The following is a 19,117-nucleotide window of genomic DNA, read 5'->3' as shown; positions in this document are numbered from 1 at the left end:
AACCACTAGACTGGTGTTTCTCAACCATGGCAACTTTAAGATGCATGGGCTTCAACTCTCAGAATTCCCTGGAATCCCATGCTGGCTAGGGAATTCTGGGAGTTGAAGTCCACACATCTTAAAGTTGCCAAGGTTGAGAAACACTGTACTAGACCAAACTGGCTGTCAGTTTTGCAAATATTCAATGCTAAATCCGTTCCATCAGACGTATGCCTCAATCTGCAAATTTAAAAAGAAATATACCAACATTTGTTTTGCATCATAAAAAAGTAATACAGTTAAAAGAAACATACAATCCACATACTCACCTGAGAAGTATGGATTGGATTGCTTTAAAATGCCAGTCTAATGAAATTCTCTGGCATTTCTAGATATGAAACGTAATTCAGGTTTGTTATAATTAAAACAAGAAAGACCAAACAATAAGCTAAAGACTTTCAATTATTTCATTTTACTTTCAATTTGTTAATTAATTGCTTAGATTTATTTAATACTAGAGCCTTCACTTAGAAACTTCTACATGAATAATTAGATTTGCTTTTTACAGTTAAAAGAAAAACGTTCTATGTAACATTCTAAGCCTTGTTCCTTGTTGCAGTGGCCTATCATAACCAAAATAACCTCAGAAGGTAACTAGGGCTCTCTACAAAATAACAGCCAAGAGACACAGAAAACGCTTGGCTGCCATCTATGGCTGTCCATAACTCTGCAGTCCAGATTGAGTAGCCCTACTCAAAGCCCCCATAATTAAAACTGACTCTCAACCTTCAATCAGCTGAATTATTAACTAAACTGAGGCTTGCAAATTATTTGAGTAGTGTGCATATTGCTTTGAAAATATCATTGTTTGATTCCTGTCACTTTACAACTCTGTATGATTTTTTTTTATGTAGTGGAGAGTCTCCTGGGGACCTGCAACAAAATATTTTAATTATGATTTAATTTATTATTTTATTATTTTATTATTATGCCATCAGGTTGGGGTTGTGGTGGATGAAATTGAAGAATTTAAGAGTGATAGAAGGTTTTTGTTTTTTTTAAGACTGAGATTGGGATTTTTATTGAGATGCTGGATGAAGATTGGATAATGGAGCTGGAGAAATCTAAGGGAGAGAGTGATCTGAAAGCCATAAGTAAAATTGATCTCCTGGTGGAATGCCATGAAAGGAACCTGGAATCTTTGAGGGGGGCAGTTGGGCTGGTTGATTCTTTCAAGAGGAAAGCTCTGTGCAAATTGTGGGGATATGTAACTGCTCTGGTTGATTTTGAAGTGGGATAAGGGTTGAAGAATGTTCATCTGGTTTGCTTTAAGGATTTGATTGATGCTGTTTGCCTTTAAAGGTTTGGATTTACTGTTTTGAATTGGCTTTGTTTTTTGGGTCTATTAAGATTAAAATTATTAAAACTGTTGTATTAGCGTTAAAGAATGTTTATCTGGTTTGCTTTAAGGATTTGATTGATGTTATTCCCTTTTAAAGATATGGAATTACTGTTTTGAATTGTCTTTGTTTTTTTGGTTAAGATTGGGATTATTAAAATTGTTGTACTATTAAGTATAATAGCAGACAATTTATGTGCTTTTTAATTTGATTCTTATTATAGTAGACAGAAATGTATAGAATAGTGGTAGGAAGGGAATAATTAAATACGTTTTATCTTTTGGTGGGGAGAAAGTTAATATAAGGGGGAGGAGTGTACTTAGTGATTTTTACACTTAGGAGTGTACTTAGTGATTTTTACACTTAGGAGTATACTTAGTGATTTTTATTTTGTGTCAAAGTGGAATGACTTATAGAAATAATGTGTTTTGGTTTAATATAGAGTAAGAGATTGATTATGGAAATTTTGTATATCCTTGCTGTTAAAAGTCGGAAGCCACATCTTTTTGTAAGTTCAAAATTTTTTCTCTTGTGTTTCTGCACTTTAGTTTTTTTTCTTTGTTTGTAATTTTTTGTTTTTGTTTTGTAGTTTTTATTCTTTTCTTGAAACCTAACAAAATTTACTATAATAAAAGGAAGACCTACATCCACAGTAACCGAGAAACAGCTAGTTACCCAACGCTTCAACATAGTGAAGAGGAAACTGCTCTCACAATTTAGATAGACCAGCTACACATTACATCCTGGATTCAAGACCCAGAAGAACAATTGGATGTGCAGCCAACACCTGAAGCTGGAATGTCTCTGCCACCCCCTTTATTACAGAGCACAGCAGCTGATATGAGGCATAAGATCATGGATAAACTAGCTACAGTCAATCCTTGAGACTGATTACCAAGGCTCACTAGAGAAGTACAGTCAGATAGTATGAGGGCTCTATTGGCATCTTCTAGCATACAATCCCTTCTACCACCATAGCTCAAATCGATGAACTGGTATACGCTACAGCTGCTGTAATCCTGGAGATGCTTGGTTACACGATCAAGAAGAACAGCAATACATACCCCCACCACACCCCTGGAAAATCATGTTGGAGGCTAAGATCAAGGCAAGCCCCAGACATGGAAGGAAGATCAAGCAGAGGAAGTGCCGTGGCAAGACAAGACCCTGCATGGGATGTACCATTGACAGATAGCTGAGGTGGCTGACATTGGGAAATCCTACCAGTGGCTGGAAAGGGCTGGACTAAAAAACAGCAATGAGGCACTGATCAAAGCAGCACAAGAACAGGCACTAAGCACCAGATCCATAGAAGCAGGGGTCTATCACACTAGGCAGGACCCAAGGTGCAGACTGTGCAGAGGCCTCAGTCCAACACATAGTGGCAGGATGTAAGATGCAGGCAGGAACAGCATACACTGAACAGCACAACCAAGTAGCTGGCATTGTGTACAGGAACATCTGTGCAGTGTATGGGCTAGACCCTCCCAAGTCCAGATGGGAGATTCTACAGAAGGTCATGGAGAATGACAGGGCTAAGATCCTGTGGGACTTCCAGATCCAGAGGGACAGGCAGGTACTGGCTAATCAACCAGACACCGTGGTGGTAGACAAGGACCAGAAAACAGCGGGGGTGATGGATGTAGTGGTGCCAAGTGACAGCAACATCAGGAAGAAGGAGTATGAGAAGCTGGAGAAGTACCAGGGCCTGAAGGAGGAATTAGAGAGGATGTGGAAAGTGAAGGCCAAAGTGGTCCTAGTGGTGGTAGGAGCACTTGAGGCTGTGACTCCCAAGCTGGGAGAGTGGCTCCAACAGATCCCAGGAACAACATCAGAGCTCTCTGGCCAGAACAGCGCAGTGCTAGGAACAGCTAAGACACAGCGCAGAACCCTCAAACTCCCAGGCCTCTGGTAGAGGACCCGAGGTTGAGGAAGACACATACCACCCATAGGGGTGAGAAGGGAATTTTTTTATATGCACACACAAACACACACACACACACAAACATTAATGAAGTTACCAATTTTTACAACCCTTTTCTCCTTTGCATTCCTCCCTGATTTTATTATCTATCTCAAGTTTGCCCTAAGCATTCTGGTTAGAAGGTAATACATTATTTTGGGATATGACATTGTCACTCACAATTATTCTTTTGAGAGTTTCTCCCTCACTGAGGTTTCTAGCTTGTTTAACATTGCCCTTTTTGACATACACAAAAATATTATATCTGATAAGTCCTAAGATAATTGTACTGACTGGTTTGTTTATTCAGCCATTGTAGCAGGAGAGCCATGTTAGTCGGTGAGAGCAATTTAAGTCCTGCATCAGTTTAGCCACTCTGTGCATCTGTTGAAGTGAGCTCCAGCTCACAAAAGCTTATGCCTTTTAATAAAATTTGCCAGCTGGAAAAGGTGGTATCAGACACTTTCTAGTTTATTCAGCCATATTTCTGTTGTGACCACAGCTGGCTAGATTCACACAAGACACTAAGCCAAAACCAAATTCACAATTTTCCCTAAGTCAGGATGTGCTAACTAGTCTTTTATAATTTATCTTTCCAAAACTCCACCCCAACTTTGGCGTAGAGTTTTCTTCCCTTGAAATCGAAGTACTTGTACACTGCATTCTTCTCCAATTAAGTTCTTAAAAATAGTATTTTTCTTTTTGACCCTTCAGCTTCTCTGAGGATGTTTCCTCTCCAAAGGATACCCCACAGCTTTTTTCAGCTTTTTCTCAAGGTTCAGATTAAAAGTAGTTCTGGCACCATTTTGATCTTAAGCACCAGCAGTCTAGTTCCATTCTCATCCTGCGGTGCTTGCCCCTTTGTACAAGTCTCAGTTATTGCTAAATGGTTCTTGGTGCTTAACTAATGTAAATTGCTCCTCTCTGCAGTCATGCATTAAGACTCCTCAGTTTTCTTTGTCAGCTATATATGTGGAATATTTATTTAATGTATTTTTAATCCGCCAAAACAATTTTTCTCTGGGTGAGTTACATAGAAGAAGGAAAAGTTAAACCTAGAAAACACACACAAATTTAACTGAAATTTGCACAGAAAATGTAATGTAAAGTAGTCATTCAGAGGGAGCATTAAACTTCTCTGTATGTGAGATTGCAAAATAAGAAGGGGTCTCTTTATCAGGTTGCAGCGGTAATTGCTTGTACCATTACTTTACCTAATTAGTGCAAAAGGTCAAGGAAGTGGCAACTCCTTTGCCAGGCAGTTTTGTGTATTTGCAAAGGAATGCTGGCTGGGAAAAGGAGCAGCTGCTCAGCAAACTAATTTGGAAAATTAAACATGGCAGGTCAGTTAGGGCCAGGCTTGTTACAAAGAACCTGGACCAAAATCCTAAAATGCCAGAGAGAAAAATAATGTCTTTTTCTGGAACCCAAAAGGTAACTGTACAGCCAGGCAAGTCACCTAGTGTGATCATTCCATTCAAAGCTGTCTGTCCGTCTGCCTGTCTGCCTCATTTAAAAAAATCCTCCTAAGTTCCAACCTTACAATATAAAATGGGCTTCAGGACCAGTGAACTCAGTTTCTAATGATGGAATCACCCACCACCACAAGACAGGGAGCATTTCCTTTTTCCTCAGCATGATGTCTTCCTTCCCCGAGATGTTCATTCTTCTTAACCACAAGGAAGCTGTCCCTCTAGGGAGTGGGACACCACTATTTCACTCGAAAGCCTTGCCCACCCATTTCTTCGCCTTTTTCAGCTTTTCCAAACAACTCTCGAAGGAATGTATGAATGAGTTGCCTGAGAGCAAAAAACTCATTGCACTATGCATAAATGCACAGTTATGCCTAGCAGGTGCTATACTGTATTTGCAGTACTCAAAGCAATCTACCTTCATATGTATATTTTAAAATGGTTAATAGGTTTGCTTGAGAAGGCTAAGTTCCTTCCTATTAAAAGTAAGGTAAAAAGGCTTTATCCCCCTACTGTTACACTTAACTCCTTAACGTTCACATGTATTCTTAGCTTCATGCACTGTTCCGGGGGCTGAGATAGTGCCTCAGGAGTGTGTGATGGAATTCCCTGACCTTAGGAGTAAAAATAGACATTTCCAAAATACTACAGAACAAGAACAGTTGCCAATTTTGTGGTACCAAATAAGCAATAAACATCATCCCCGTTAAACCAGGATTCACTTATAAAAAACATTAAAAGCAACAAGGAGGCCCCACCTTAAAGTAGAAGAGTGTTTTTATTGCGATATAATATAAATGCAAAAAATATAAAATAAAATAAAACAGTATTATCTGATAAATGAGCACGAAGATACAGTTTTCAACATTTGGTACCTTAACACCTTTGTCACTCAATAAACCTGCCGACTTTGAATTGGTGAGAATCCTGGTTTCTTGATTGTAAGCTGCTGTGAAGAGATTGACAGTGGATTCTTTCTCATGTTCATAGAACAGGTTCCCCTCCTAGATATGTTTTACTTGTACAGTCCTGGCGAGTTTTCCACAACTGCTATTGTAATTAATTAGATTAGAAGGTCTCGTTAAAGTATCATCAACTCTGTAAACTGTCTTGAGTCATAAGTATAAAAATACTGTAATAAATGCATAGCAAGGCTCAGAAGACTGCAGTAAAAAACAAACAGATTTTTTAAAGTGAATGGACAGTAGGAAGGGGAATGAGGAGAGAATATGGTTTAAGGCCTCTCTGAAACTACAAGAGCCTGGCTAAATGAAATTCCCACACTTTGATTTTTCAAGCTGACTTGTTAAATGAAACAAAGAACAATATATAATAGCTATAATGAATTCATGTATTTAAAAATTAAGAACTGAAATATCAATCTACACTTTACTTTAAAAACAAAGTTTTATTTGGGTATGCACTGTGTTTTAGCTTGTTCCCAACTTGGATTTAGTCTTAAGTATCTGGTTGAGGTTTTCTGTAACTACAGTACTCACTGAAGTTGTCACACAGAGGGTCAAACATAAAGAGAGTCTTTGTAACACTTCTAAGCTTTTTGTTGTTGTGAATGCAATTTTACCACTTTTATTATTCACTTTGTAAATGAAAAGCTTTAAATTCTATATTCATATTTATTTATTTTTTATTTAATTTATCCCCGCCCATCTCCTCCCATCGGAGGCCTCTGGGCGGTTGACAACGAGTGATTAAAACTATCAGAATAATACAAAAAATAAAATACAGTAAAAATACTATAAATAGAAATAAAGAATAAAAAATCCAAGCGATGAAACATCTAAAACAGTCCAAGTTGTTCTCCCTAACTCAAAGTCTAGCTGGCTACAGATTCAGGTTCCTGAAGGACTTAGGTGGGAAGCACTATGCTCAATGGTATTGATGGTTCCAAAGTGCTACTGTTTATATCCACTTTTTATAACTTCCAACGAGGCTTGGTCAGACACAGTGTGGTACTTTTCTCACAACCCTTGGCACTTTTCCTCTTGGGTGGCATTGCCTTATCCCTTCACATGGGAACCATCTCCTGCTTTGAGTGTGTATGCTTGTGTACACACCCAATAGCTACAAATCAATCTACTGTATATGGTAACTACAAAATACTCTTAACAATATAGTAACAAAGCAGGGCTGGAAGGATCATCAGATTTAGAAAGATTTTCTTCCATGGGATTTAGCTCCTGAACTGTTATGTTTCTAAAGGAACACCCTCTGAATTCTTTTTGCTCTGCAACCTTGTTTGGCTTCCACCAAGGATTAATAAGTTACAAGGTGACTTTAATTAAACAAATGATTAACACTAAGGTTCTCCTGACTTGGGTGTTTAACTTGTTATACTGTGCTACTTTGGCATTGGCGCTACTGTAGCTTCTCCTTGTTCCCAAAGGGGTGGGCTTTCTTGCAAACCACTCTTGGAATTTATGCCTCACTGCTAGAGTTCAGTAGCGATGCAGCCCTCCGTGACTGTGTTAAGACCGTGTTGTTAGCGGGTTACAGGAACTGAATATATTGCTTTTATGAAGTAACTACGTTCCTTGCTTGGGGGAGTTTATATGTGTGCTTGGATGGTGGACACGTACTATCCATTAAATTAAATGGAATACACTGAGGTAATGGCGATGGTAGTTTATACAGAGCTAAACAAGAATAAATTAAGGTTTACTGCATTTTCAATTCCTCATCAATCCTGTTTTTTTTATATTAACTAAAAAATGAAGGAAAATTGAAGTTTGAGCATTAACCTTTGTTATGATGTTTCTTACATTATTAGTTATTTTTTATTGTCTATGCTTTTCAACTCTCCCCAGCTTTTTAAAATTGGGTAAACATTATGTCTTTGGGTTTCTTCTCGCCATCTTTCCATTCTTCAGTTTCTTTTATTTTTATCTTTTCCTTCTTCCTAATGAAGGATTCCCCTCTCCCTATTCTCGCTGCATCAAGGCAATGTGGACTGGTTCAGTAATAAAAAGATGGCTTATTAGAATTAAGGCCTAACAGTCTTTAAAAAAACAGTCTTAGCAGGATTGAAGTCAGGAGGGAATTATACATTCTTAGCAGACTCATTGAAAGACTGAAATGAAAACTCACGCACAAGCAGTATAAACTAAAGGAGAGAAGTTTTCGTTTAAAATTAAAATAAGTGAAACAGAAGCAAGGGAGAGATATCTGAGGTTTATTTTTTCATCTAGGATTGTTATCTGGCCAATGTTAAGCAGGCCTGCAATTAATGGACATTTTTCTCCATCTTGCAAGTGATGTTTTAAAACAAAGCTCAACCTTAATATTATTCAGTGGATAGTTTTAATTTAAAATATATTTACATACTATTTAGAGGAACAGCAGTTTTGCATTTCCCCTCCCCTGTGGGAGAGGGTTTTAAAAATCCCTCTTAATGAACTGCTTCACTCACAATATATTGTCAGTTATTTTGTTCTGTTTATTTTTTTCATTAATTTATCTGGGAATAGATTACCCCTTCAGTTTCCTCCTTTAAGACAGCAATTCAAATAACTCCCTAATCTGTGCGAGTGGGGATTGCAGCATTAGCAAAATGAACAATCAGAGTTGTTTAACATAGTCTCACCCTTCAGACTGTCAGGGAACCTACTATTAATTACCCAGCTGTTTGCAGGCTCTGAGCAGTGGTTATTAAAGCCTGAAGGTATTTGGGAAGGATTCATCATAATCTGTGCAAACCACAGGCAACAAGATTACCAAGTCAAATTGGAGGTGCAAATTTCCAAATTAAGACAAGTGAAATTGAATCTGATATAGAAAAGAGACCCTTCTTTTTGCAACTAAAATAATAATCACAACTTGGCTATCTCTTCAGAATCTGGAATTACAGTATCTTGTTACAAATTAACCAACTATATCACTTATAGATTGAAGAACCTACTGTGCAGGCAGACTGTCAGAGGAGCTAACAATTCTGCTAGTGATGGAGAAGATACTCCAGGTGAGGCTCAGAAAAGTCTGACATTGGGTTCTCAAGGTCTGAACATTCACATCAAAAATAGCTCTCTCTATGGGCAGCACAGCAAGTTATATGTAGTCCCTGATTTTTTTATTTGGGAGAGAGAAAGTAAGTAAATAACTGGGAAGGAATTTCTTGACCCCTTTTGCAACACATCACTTTTCATCTGAAAACCTTAGTGGGTATAAAATCAGCTTAGGAGGATTGTATGTGTGATTTTCATCAGGAAATCTTATAAGGGGAGGTCTGATTGTTTATTTTGCATGAGAAGTAGAGCCTACCAATTTTATTGCATAAAATTGTAGAGGAACTGGATCTTCTATGATTCCAGTTGTAGCAGAAAACAATTATGGGTGGTTTGCTACTACAAAGACTTCGGTAGCAAGCTGAAAATAGATGTCCCATGTATGCAGAATAAGTACCACTTTATGGAATTATAGCAGGGCAAAGGGAGCTTGTACTCTCTTGGCAAAAGATGATGTAAAAGTAATAAAGTCTTCTTTGAGTCAAGCTCAATTCCTCCATATATCTATGTAGTTTTCTTAAGAGCGATATGGAAATACTTTGCCATAGGCTTTCTCTGTGAGGTTTAATTTTTCCAGTTTAGTTGACAGTGTGAGTATTCCCTGGTGGTCTCCCATCCTAGTACTAATCAAACCCAACCCCACTGAGCTTCTAAGTCCTAACAAGGTTGCTCAGATGCTGCCACCTACTGACTCATAGGTGATGACACAGATTTAAGTATTTCCTTTTCTGGAATATCTGCAGGCCAGCAGCAGAATGATGAATACATCAAAGAGTCCTTGATTCCTTCCTAGTCAATAATTTAGAGCATTTGGAATGGATGACATTAAGCTGAAGGATAGCATCCTCAATTTGACAATCAGATCAAAATCCTTACTAAATCCAGTTCAGTTCTGCTTATGATTGTAGATGAAAGCAGCAGAAATCTCCATGGTCTTATTAATATACACAGAGGTGAACAATGGATATAATCAAGGGAACATTCTACTAACTATTAATAGTATTTGTAGCCATTTTTACTTCTCATTTTTACTTGTGTGACTGTGGTAAGAGAAAGATGAATATTTGTCACTATACAACTGGGAAACTAAGGCTCAAAGAAAAAAGCAGAAACAGCAAATTGTCAGTTGTCAGGATGGAATATAAATCTGGCCCTGGGCATGGGGAAGGGATGAATGAACCATAAAGGAAGGAAGAGGTTCAGAGATGATTACTCAGTTCTAGGTAAGAAGAAAGCATGAGAAAGAAACCTAAAATAATCCTGCCTTTGACCAGATTCAGATTCTTACATAGTAGGGTACCAGGAACCATCCATCTCAAAGATGAAGAATATAAGAATAAGATTTTGGTGTATGAGGATTACATTTGTATATATAGAAATATGGAGGTTTCCTTGAGGCAATATTTAATCTATCACTATAGAATTAAGGGGTGCCGAGGATCCAGAAGAAATTAGTTTTGTGTTATGTTTAAATCTATATTATGGAAATCAGGATGGAAATTATATGTCCCACTGCTATGGTTGTCAATGAGAAAAAAAGCTGACCTCCCATAGAAGCTCTTTTGATTACTCCAAGTGCTTCCTTGTATGGGGAGCGTAATATGTGGATTCTGCAAGGTCAAGCTCTAATGAATGGGTGTGACTTTTGTTGACATTAATGAAAGTATCAGGGGGGGAGGCACTTGTATGCTTGCCATTATGCAAACACCTTTTTGTTTTGGCACTATGATTACTGAACATCTGTCTGTCTCATCAACTTAATATTAAATTTCAGTAGTGTAAGCAAAACAGATTCCTCTATATAGAAAATGTCGTGTATTTATCCCTGTTATGTGTCAGTGATTCTCACCTCACCCAACTCTCTCAATATGAATACATGTAAGTATGAATTGGGATATTCATATGTGTAAAGTATGCTCCAGTACTTGGTTAACATTCACTTTCTCTTGTGCCTTGCAGTTTTTTTACATTTTAATAATGACTTTATATATTGTTTTAATTACAGTAATTGTTGTATGCCACAGAGTCACTTTTTGTGAGATGGGCAGCCATATAAATCTGATAAATAAATAAAGTATGTGTATTCTATCATAGCTAGAAACTGCTCTTTGAAGCTTCATCACACTTTTCCCAGACTAGTATATCTTGCAATGGATCTTCTTTCTTTTAGAGTCTTTCAGTTTAGTAAGTCAGTTAATAAAAGAAATATGCCTGTGCCTTGAACTGTTGTACTGTACTTGCCTTGTCTTGCATCTAGCATTCTGGCTACCAAGATGGGTAAAACAATTGTCTCTCTTGTCCAAGGTCTAATTTATTTATTTATCAAATTTGTCACCGCCCATCTTCTCCGAACGGAGGGACTCTGGGCGGTTTACAATATAAAACAATAAATATATAATAAAATTTCAATATAAAACACACTATAAAACAATTTCACAGAGCTACCAAATATAATAAAATCCAGATGGCTGTGGTCTTGTTCAGTCACTGTATAGGAGGGGCACTTCAAGGCACTAGCCAGCCCCAAGTATGACTATTCTCCTCCCTGCCCTAAGCCCGGTGGCAGAGCCAGGTCTTCAACTTCCTCCAGAAGGCTAGGAGCGATGGGGCTAATCCACCTCCAGGGGCAAGATGTTCCAGAGGGCGGGTGTACTGCAGAGAAGGCCCGCCTCCTGGACCCCGCCAGATGAAATTCTCTTATCGACAGGGTCTGTAGCGTGCCCTCTCTGCATGATCAGGTGGGACGGGTTGATGTAACGGGGATGAGATGGTCCCTTAGGTAACCCGGATCTATGCTATGTAGGACTTTAAAGGTGATAACCTATAATTATAGGTGATAACCTATAATTTATAGGTGATAACCTATAATTTGCCATGGCACAGTCAGGCATTCTATAAATATACTTAGTCATAAACCATTATATTTAGCTTTCTGTTGCAAAGTCTAAATGGCTTTCCCAGCCATCTCAAAACTGAACTTCTTTACTTAAAAAATAAAAAAGGGTTTCATTATTCTAATAAGAAAATGGAGCTGTCTAAGTCATAGTTACTCTAATTCAGTACACACAAACCATGCTGAGGTAAATCATATTTCTTTGAACTTTGAATGAATATATTATCCACAAATATTTCCCTTTACTTGCTCCTCATGTATTATTTGGATGAGGGGAGTTTTACTATATGTAAAATATATGTGATATTAATTTTAAAGCCCCTAGTCAAAAAAGTAGCTGCAAGAATATTAGCCTAGGCAAAAGATAAATTCAGTTCTAGGGAACATAGATTTGAATAAGCTGTCTAAATATCAAGGCTGATCAGTTTAGTTTCTGTGGGATGAGGATTCAGTCAGAAAGTGTCAGCCCTATAAGGTAGACCAGACTAAGAAACCAATGCCATATTGGTTAGAACTACTTTTATTGTAACAGCTCCAGAAAGAGAACCTTGCAAGTAAGAATGTTCTTCTCTCTCACTCACTTTGTTTTAGTATGAACTAGGGAGCGGCCTGTCTGAGACATTTACTCACACTCTTTCCTTGGAATGGGCTCAAGCCCTGCTTATCTGACTGTTGCCTTGGTAGCAGCTCTTCCTCCTGCCTTTCAAGGCCATTCCCTCTGCTCTCTACAGAAAGTGTTTCTAAGAGCTTCACTCTGAGATCTATTCAGAAAATAGTTTTTGTTTGTTTCTTTGTGAACGATAAATGTGCTGCGGGGTTTCCAGACATGCCCATTGCAACTACTAGGTAGGGACTGCTCACACAGCATAAAAGTGAGAACTAAAGAGGAATGGACTGGGAGGAGATTCCTACCTCTGGGGGAGGTTGGATATTTGACTGTATACCAGGGGTCTTAAGTCACTATTTGTTTTGTTAGATTGTATTAATACATTTTTTTCTCCTCACTTTCTCCTTCATTTAGGTAAACTAATTTTCAAAGATGGCAATAATTCTGCTAATGCAGTTCAGAGAATGAGCCTTGTTCCAAGGAAGCATATGAAGATTTGCAGCTAAGATTACAATTCTGTATGCAGTCACCTAGGAGTTAGTTCCATTAAACTCAGTTGGGCTTTCTTACAGAAGACCTACAGAAATTTACATTGTGAGCTGTAAGGGAGGAATACATTGTCAGTTCTCAGGTCATCAGAATTCATTGAGGAGGCCTTACAATTTAGCAAAAAATACACTTACGACATCCCTTAAGAAAATTTAGTTTGGGATTGGTAGCAGTAGTGATAAGTCATTCAGTAAAAAGGTGTTAGCAGTTGTGAACGTTTTTTGTACTTATTTCTCTTAATTTGAAGCACAACTATGTTTTAGAAAACCATAGAATATACTTCCAATAATATTATCTAACATATGATGAAGATACTAAAGACCTCTTTTCTTATTCTGTGCCAAATTTTAATAAACCAAGAAGAGGAAAATACATCTTCACCCTCACAAAGAAATCTTCAGCAATCTAACATTTTTAAATAATAAAGCTTTCAGTGATTGCAATCTAACTTACTTAATAGCCCTACTTCATTAATGAAACAAAACCCTATAAATGACTGCATTAAGTGCTGCGAGGAAGAACGTGTTTTTAACTTTAAAATGCTGCTATACCACATGTCAGCAAAGGAGCATCTCTAGTATTAAAAATATTTTTAAAAGTATCAAAATAGTTCCCATCTTTTCTCATGTACCTTCTTTGCAATTATTCATGCAGCTGTTGCTCTATATCCACTTTACATCATTTCGGTGATTATAGTGATGTTTTGACAGCATGAAACTACAATTCAGCCTTACGGTGATTTCAGGGTTCTGTAGCCCTGAGCAAGATGACTTCCAAGACATCCACCAGCTCCCTGGGTATTCTACAGTCCTGTTTTCTCTTCCCTCACCCTTGTCACTGGATTTCATAGAATCATATAATTGGAAGAAGCCATGTAAACCATCAAGCCCAATGTAGGAATTCAAATTAAAGCATCTCAGATATGGTCCTACCACTTTCTTGGCTAATTGGTTCTACTATCAAACTGCTTGTCAGCCCAACAAGGTAAGACTAAGGAAACAATGCCTTATAAGTCAAAATTACTTTTATTATAGCAGCTATGGTAACAGAATCTTGCAGTTTTGAATGTGCTTCCCCCTCCTTGTCCTGTTTCAGGTTTTAAACTCACACACAGTTGCTAGGTGAAAATAACAATTTACTCAAGGCTGAGTAGATAACAGCAGACAAGGAGGAGAATGTAAATCAAAACAGGGTCTCTGGAAGAGAAAGCTTGCCTGAATAGTTTCGCTTTCAGTAGGAACACACAGAGAAGTAAAATCCAGTCCAAAGTTCAGAGAGCCAAGTCAGGTTTGTCAGCCAGTCTGAAGATCAGGGCTGGGCCGCAACTGGGGGAGGGGGGCAAGTGGGGCATGTGCCCCGGATGCTGCGCTGGGGGGGCACCAAAATGGGTGTGGAATCCACGTTTGCCCCAGGTGACACAGACCCTAGTTGCGGGCCTGGGTCACGGTTTCGGGAATCATGAACAGAATAACAGGGATGATATGCCAGAGCAGGAGATCAGATGGTTGTTTCCAATGGAGGAACATGGATCAGGACTTCCTCTTAAATCAGGCTGCAGTCAGCTATCTTTAATTAAGAGAGTTGCCCCCTCACTTGGCAAAGAGCCTCACCGAGCATCTTTGCTTTGCTCTCCGCTCTACTCACCGAGTCTGAGGGCTTGGAGGCCATATGTCATCATCTGACTGCTCCAGCTGTTCTGTTGGTGTCTGTGTTTGATCAGTCTCAGGTAATTCCTGGCTTAGTGTCTCCTGAGGCTGACATTCTACTGGTTCAGTTGGAGCAGCTTCTTCAGAGTCAGAGTCTGAACTCTGGGCCATGACACCCCCTCACTTTACCTTCATGTGAACTAGGCTTGCCTGAGATATTTTCTCACATTATTCTCTTACCCCAGTGCCCTTCTTATCTCAGCATTGCCTTGGTGGAGGCTCTTCCTCCTGTCCTTCAAGGCCATTCCCTATACCCTCTATACTGCTCTTACTGTTAGGTCCCCCCCCCCCCAAATTCTGTTGGGATCTCCCTCCCTGTAATTTCAATAAATTATTCTGTGTCCTGCACTCTGGAATGAGAGAGAACCATTCTTGATTTTTGTGACATCCTTTCAGGTATTTGAAGATGCTCTTGTATTTCCCCTCAGTTGTCTTGTCTCAAGACTAAATATATCTAGCTGCTTTTATCCCTCTTCATACAATTTAGTTCTCTAATTTTCTTGTTGTTGCCCTGGATCCTTTGTTTCTCTGAATCCTTCTTGAAGTATGGTTGGTACCTGTGACTGGACAGAGCACCTGGGTTTAGAGTGGCCAAAAAATAATAAATTGGAATGATTACTTTCCATGATTTGGAGATTATACCTATGTTGATGCTGCTTAAAATAGCATTTGTCTTTATTACAGCCATGTCACACTCCTGGCTCATATTCACTTTGCAGTCAGTTACTATTTTAAGGTCATTTTGAGAAATATCAATTGCAATCCAGGTATTGCCATCATATATCTGTGCATTTGATTGTTGTTTCCTATGTGAATAACTTTCAAATTTTGTTACATATCATGCTGTTATTTTTAGCTCAGTTCTCCAACCAATCATCATAATTCTGAATTTTATTTTGGTCTTCTAATACCGCATATTACCTATCCTACCTGTTTTGTGCCATCAGCACGCTTGGTAACCACGCTTGCTAATCCACTTTTTCATCCAAGTATTAAAGGCAGTGATCCTTGAGGAGGCATCCCACCTGATACTTCTCTCGAACTGAATGATGAACCATTGATTTCCAAGCCAACTATGTATCTATTTAATCATAGTACTCTCCAGGTCACACTTGGTTATCTTGCTAATCAGCTTATCATGGGATATTTAATAAAATGCTTTGCTGAAGTCAAAGATATATTATGTCTACAGTAGGGTCAGAATTTATTAAGGAAGTTGCCTAATTAGAAAATTAGAAGTTTATTTTGATAAGATCTAGTTTTTAAAAATCCACGCCAATTTCTGGTAATCACTGCATTGTTGTCAAGGTGCTTATAGATCAATCACCTTATGAACTGCTCTAGAATATTCCCAGGTATTGATTTTAGATTGACTGGTCTGTAGTTCCCAGGATTCTTTTTTCCTCCCTTTTTGAAGATAGAAACAATATTTTCTCTCCTGCAATCATTTGGCACCGTTGCTCCAGGTTTTCTCAGGGTTGAAAGATACATAAAATAAGGGTTGGGCCAAATAAGCAGCTTGTTCCTTCATTACTTTAAGATGCAAGTCATTTGGTCCTAGATGTTTAAATTCATTCAGAATAAAGATGTATTCCCCAATCATGTTCCTATTAACCTTCAGTGAAGCTTCAATCCTGCCCCTTCATCCAGCTCTTCACAATTTCCTGGTGGAAGATAATAATTTTTTTTTTCTGAGTGGACTGAACTAAAATAGGAATTCAATAACTTCATTATGCCATCTTTATTGAGCAGCTAGTATACCGATTCCTTTTTTTTTTTTTAATATATCTTCACCAATCTCAGATCATTCTAAACTTTTGCTTCCCTTGCACCAACTCTAAGGTTCTGGGCTGTCTTCCTTTGTGACCTGGCCCTTTTTTAAAATTTCCCATATGTATCTTTTTCTGAAGCAAATTCTTCAACAAACCTTTTATATAGCCATATTGTCTTCTTTGGCTGTTGTCCATTTTTTAAATTTTTTGACTCATTGGAATTTTTTGCAATTGTGCTTTTAATATCTTCTTCTGTAGGAGCTCCTACTCATTAGCTTCTCCTGCCCTGGGATCCTAATTATCATTGCTTTGAGTTTATTAAAATCTGTAGGTTTTCTTAAATCTGTGTTTTACTATGCTGAATTTTAGTTTCCCTTAAAGAACTCCAGTGTTACATTGTCATTTCTACTATTTCAATGTTTCTATTATTTCCATTTCCCCAATGAAGTCTTCTGTATTGATTAATGTCCAGTTAAGGACTGGAGATCCTCTTGTGCCTTCCTGCATTTTCTAAAGGGGAAACTGACAATAATTTCCTGGAAGGACCATGCTTGGCGGGATTTGTTTCTCAATAGTTGTTGGCATAATTAACATCTCCCAGCATCAAGTTGCTATTGTAAGGCATCATCTACATCTTCTCCTTAGCTAGGTTGGTGATAGTAAACAGCAGTATTGCTTTCATCATTCTTCTTCTTATACAGTAAGGTAAAGGTAAAGGTTTCCCTTGACGTAAAGTCCAGTCGAATCCGACTCTAGGGGGCGGTGCTCATCTCCGTTTCTAAGCCTTGGAGCCGGCGTTGTCATAGACACTTCCGGGTCATGTGGCCAGCATGACGACTCGGAACGCCGTTACCTTCCCGCCGAAGCGGTACCTATTGATCTACTCACATTTGCATGTTTTCGAACTGCTAGGTGAGCAGGAGCTGGGATTAACAACGGGAGCTCACCCCGCCGCGCGGTTTCGAACCGCCGACCTTCCGATCGACAGCTCAGCGGTTTAACCCGCAGTGCCACCACGTCCCTTCTTATACAGTAGATGCTCTCTAAAACATTGTCAAGTTAATTCATTTGGATATTTTTAACATACAATGCAACTTCCCTTCCCTTTCTGTTGCTGCTTTTCCTCTTGAATAAATTATATCTTTTAGTTGCTATATTCTACAGTAGTCATGGGATTCAGCACACTGGTTCTCCGCTGTACCTATTCATATTTATCATATTTATCTTTTGTACTAAGAGCTGAACTCCATCATATTTCCCATATTCTGAGCATTAGAGCATAGACAATGAAGGCCATAAACTTCAAGATTTTTCACTGAGTACTTTATGTTTCCTCTTTCATCTCTCTACTCTTACTAGCTGGTAGGAAAAGAAGAAAAGGTTTAGTCTTTTTTCTTTCATTTACAATAGCATTTGTGTGTGCGTTATCTGGTGTACTGGGTAGCTCAACAGGCTACAGGCAAGCTGTACAAGGTACATCTTCATGGCCTGGCAGGTTTATATAGACATATTCCTTTTTCAGGTAATATGCCCCTCAAAGCATTTAGAACTTTAAAAGTAAAAGCCAAGTTCTTTGAGATGGGGCCTGGAAATGTGTAATTCAGGGTTTCTCGACCAGGGTTCCATGGAGCCCTAGGGTTCCACAAGAGGCCACCTGGGGCTCCCTAGGAGATCAAGATTTATTTTAAAAATTATTTCAAATTCAGGCAACTTCACATTAAAGAGGTAGGTTTCATCCTTCATTTTTAGTTTAAGAACACTGTTAGTGCATATACACAGGCCTACCCATGAAACCAGTATAACAATTTTGTAACTTCTGGCCTATATTTGAGCCTGAATGTGCAGGCGTTCCCTTAGGCCTGAAAAATATTTCAAGGATTCCTCCAGGATCGAAAGGTTGAGAAAGGCTTGTATAAGAATTCAAAAAGAGCCATGCTGGATCAGATCAAAGGCCTTTCTGGCCCAGTATTCTGTTCCTGCAGTGGCTAAACAGATGATTGTGGTAAATTGATAGGAAGACTTGAGGACAGTAGCATTTTTGCATTCATGTTTCTTGACCACTGTTAATGAATACTGCTACTGGATATAATATTTAGCCATCCTGAAAAAGAACCGTTGATACTTATTGTTTAATTCCTTTATAAAGTTTTCTGCACTGATGGCCATCAATGACCATATTATAGTAACAAAGTACATGTTTTAACTGTGCACAATATAAAATATGTATTTCATTTTATCTCTCCTGAATCTTGCACCATTCGGCTTATTGGTTAACCTGAAGTTTTAAATTATGAGAAAAATTTTCCTCTATCCAACTCCTGTACACAAAACCTGGTTTTACACACCTTTGTCTAAGCTAAAAAGCCATAATTAGAACAGTAAGCAATGCAACTTTCAAAATATTAATTCCATATTTCAGACTGCATAGACCCCATGAATATTTGAGTGGTCATGTGCTATAGTAGTTATTACAGCCAAATCATCTTCTAAGCAAACTCATATAAAATACAGTACACTGATGTAGTCAAATCTGGATGTGATCAATTCCTCATTATTTATAATACTTGGTCTTCCATAGGTAGTAGTGAGTTCAGGAGAACATACAGTATTGATCAACTGCAATGTCGGGGTCCCAGTCCATTGGATACTGTGATAAATAGTAATGGAAAGTGCAATATATCAAACAGTGATCCAGATCCCTTTTTCAGACACTAACACAGGCCATCCACAAAGGTAGAATCCCCAGAGCAGTTCTAA

General features: G+C 38.3%; 2 protein-coding genes across 3 annotated transcripts in view; one reads left to right on the top strand and one right to left on the bottom strand.

Annotated features, from left to right (window-relative positions):
* The window catches only part of LOC134490049 (serine/arginine repetitive matrix protein 1-like), a 58,745-nt gene extending 44,046 nt beyond the window's left edge, over window positions 1-14,699 (bottom strand). Inside the window, exon 1 of the mRNA XM_063292933.1 lies at window positions 14,527-14,699. Coding sequence (XP_063149003.1) covers window positions 14,527-14,699 — 173 coding nt within the window. The remainder of the gene's footprint in view (window positions 1-14,526) is intronic.
* RBFOX3 (RNA binding fox-1 homolog 3) overlaps window positions 1-19,117 on the top strand; it is a 402,758-nt gene that overhangs the window by 22,150 nt on the left and 361,491 nt on the right. The gene's annotated exons all lie outside the window — the stretch shown is intronic.

This window comes from Candoia aspera, chromosome 2, assembly GCF_035149785.1.
Source record: "Candoia aspera isolate rCanAsp1 chromosome 2, rCanAsp1.hap2, whole genome shotgun sequence".
In the NCBI taxonomy this organism is placed as follows: Eukaryota; Metazoa; Chordata; class Lepidosauria; order Squamata; family Boidae; genus Candoia; species Candoia aspera.
The sequence above is the reverse complement of the archived record's forward strand: the minus strand, read 5'-3'. Positions and strand labels throughout refer to the sequence as shown.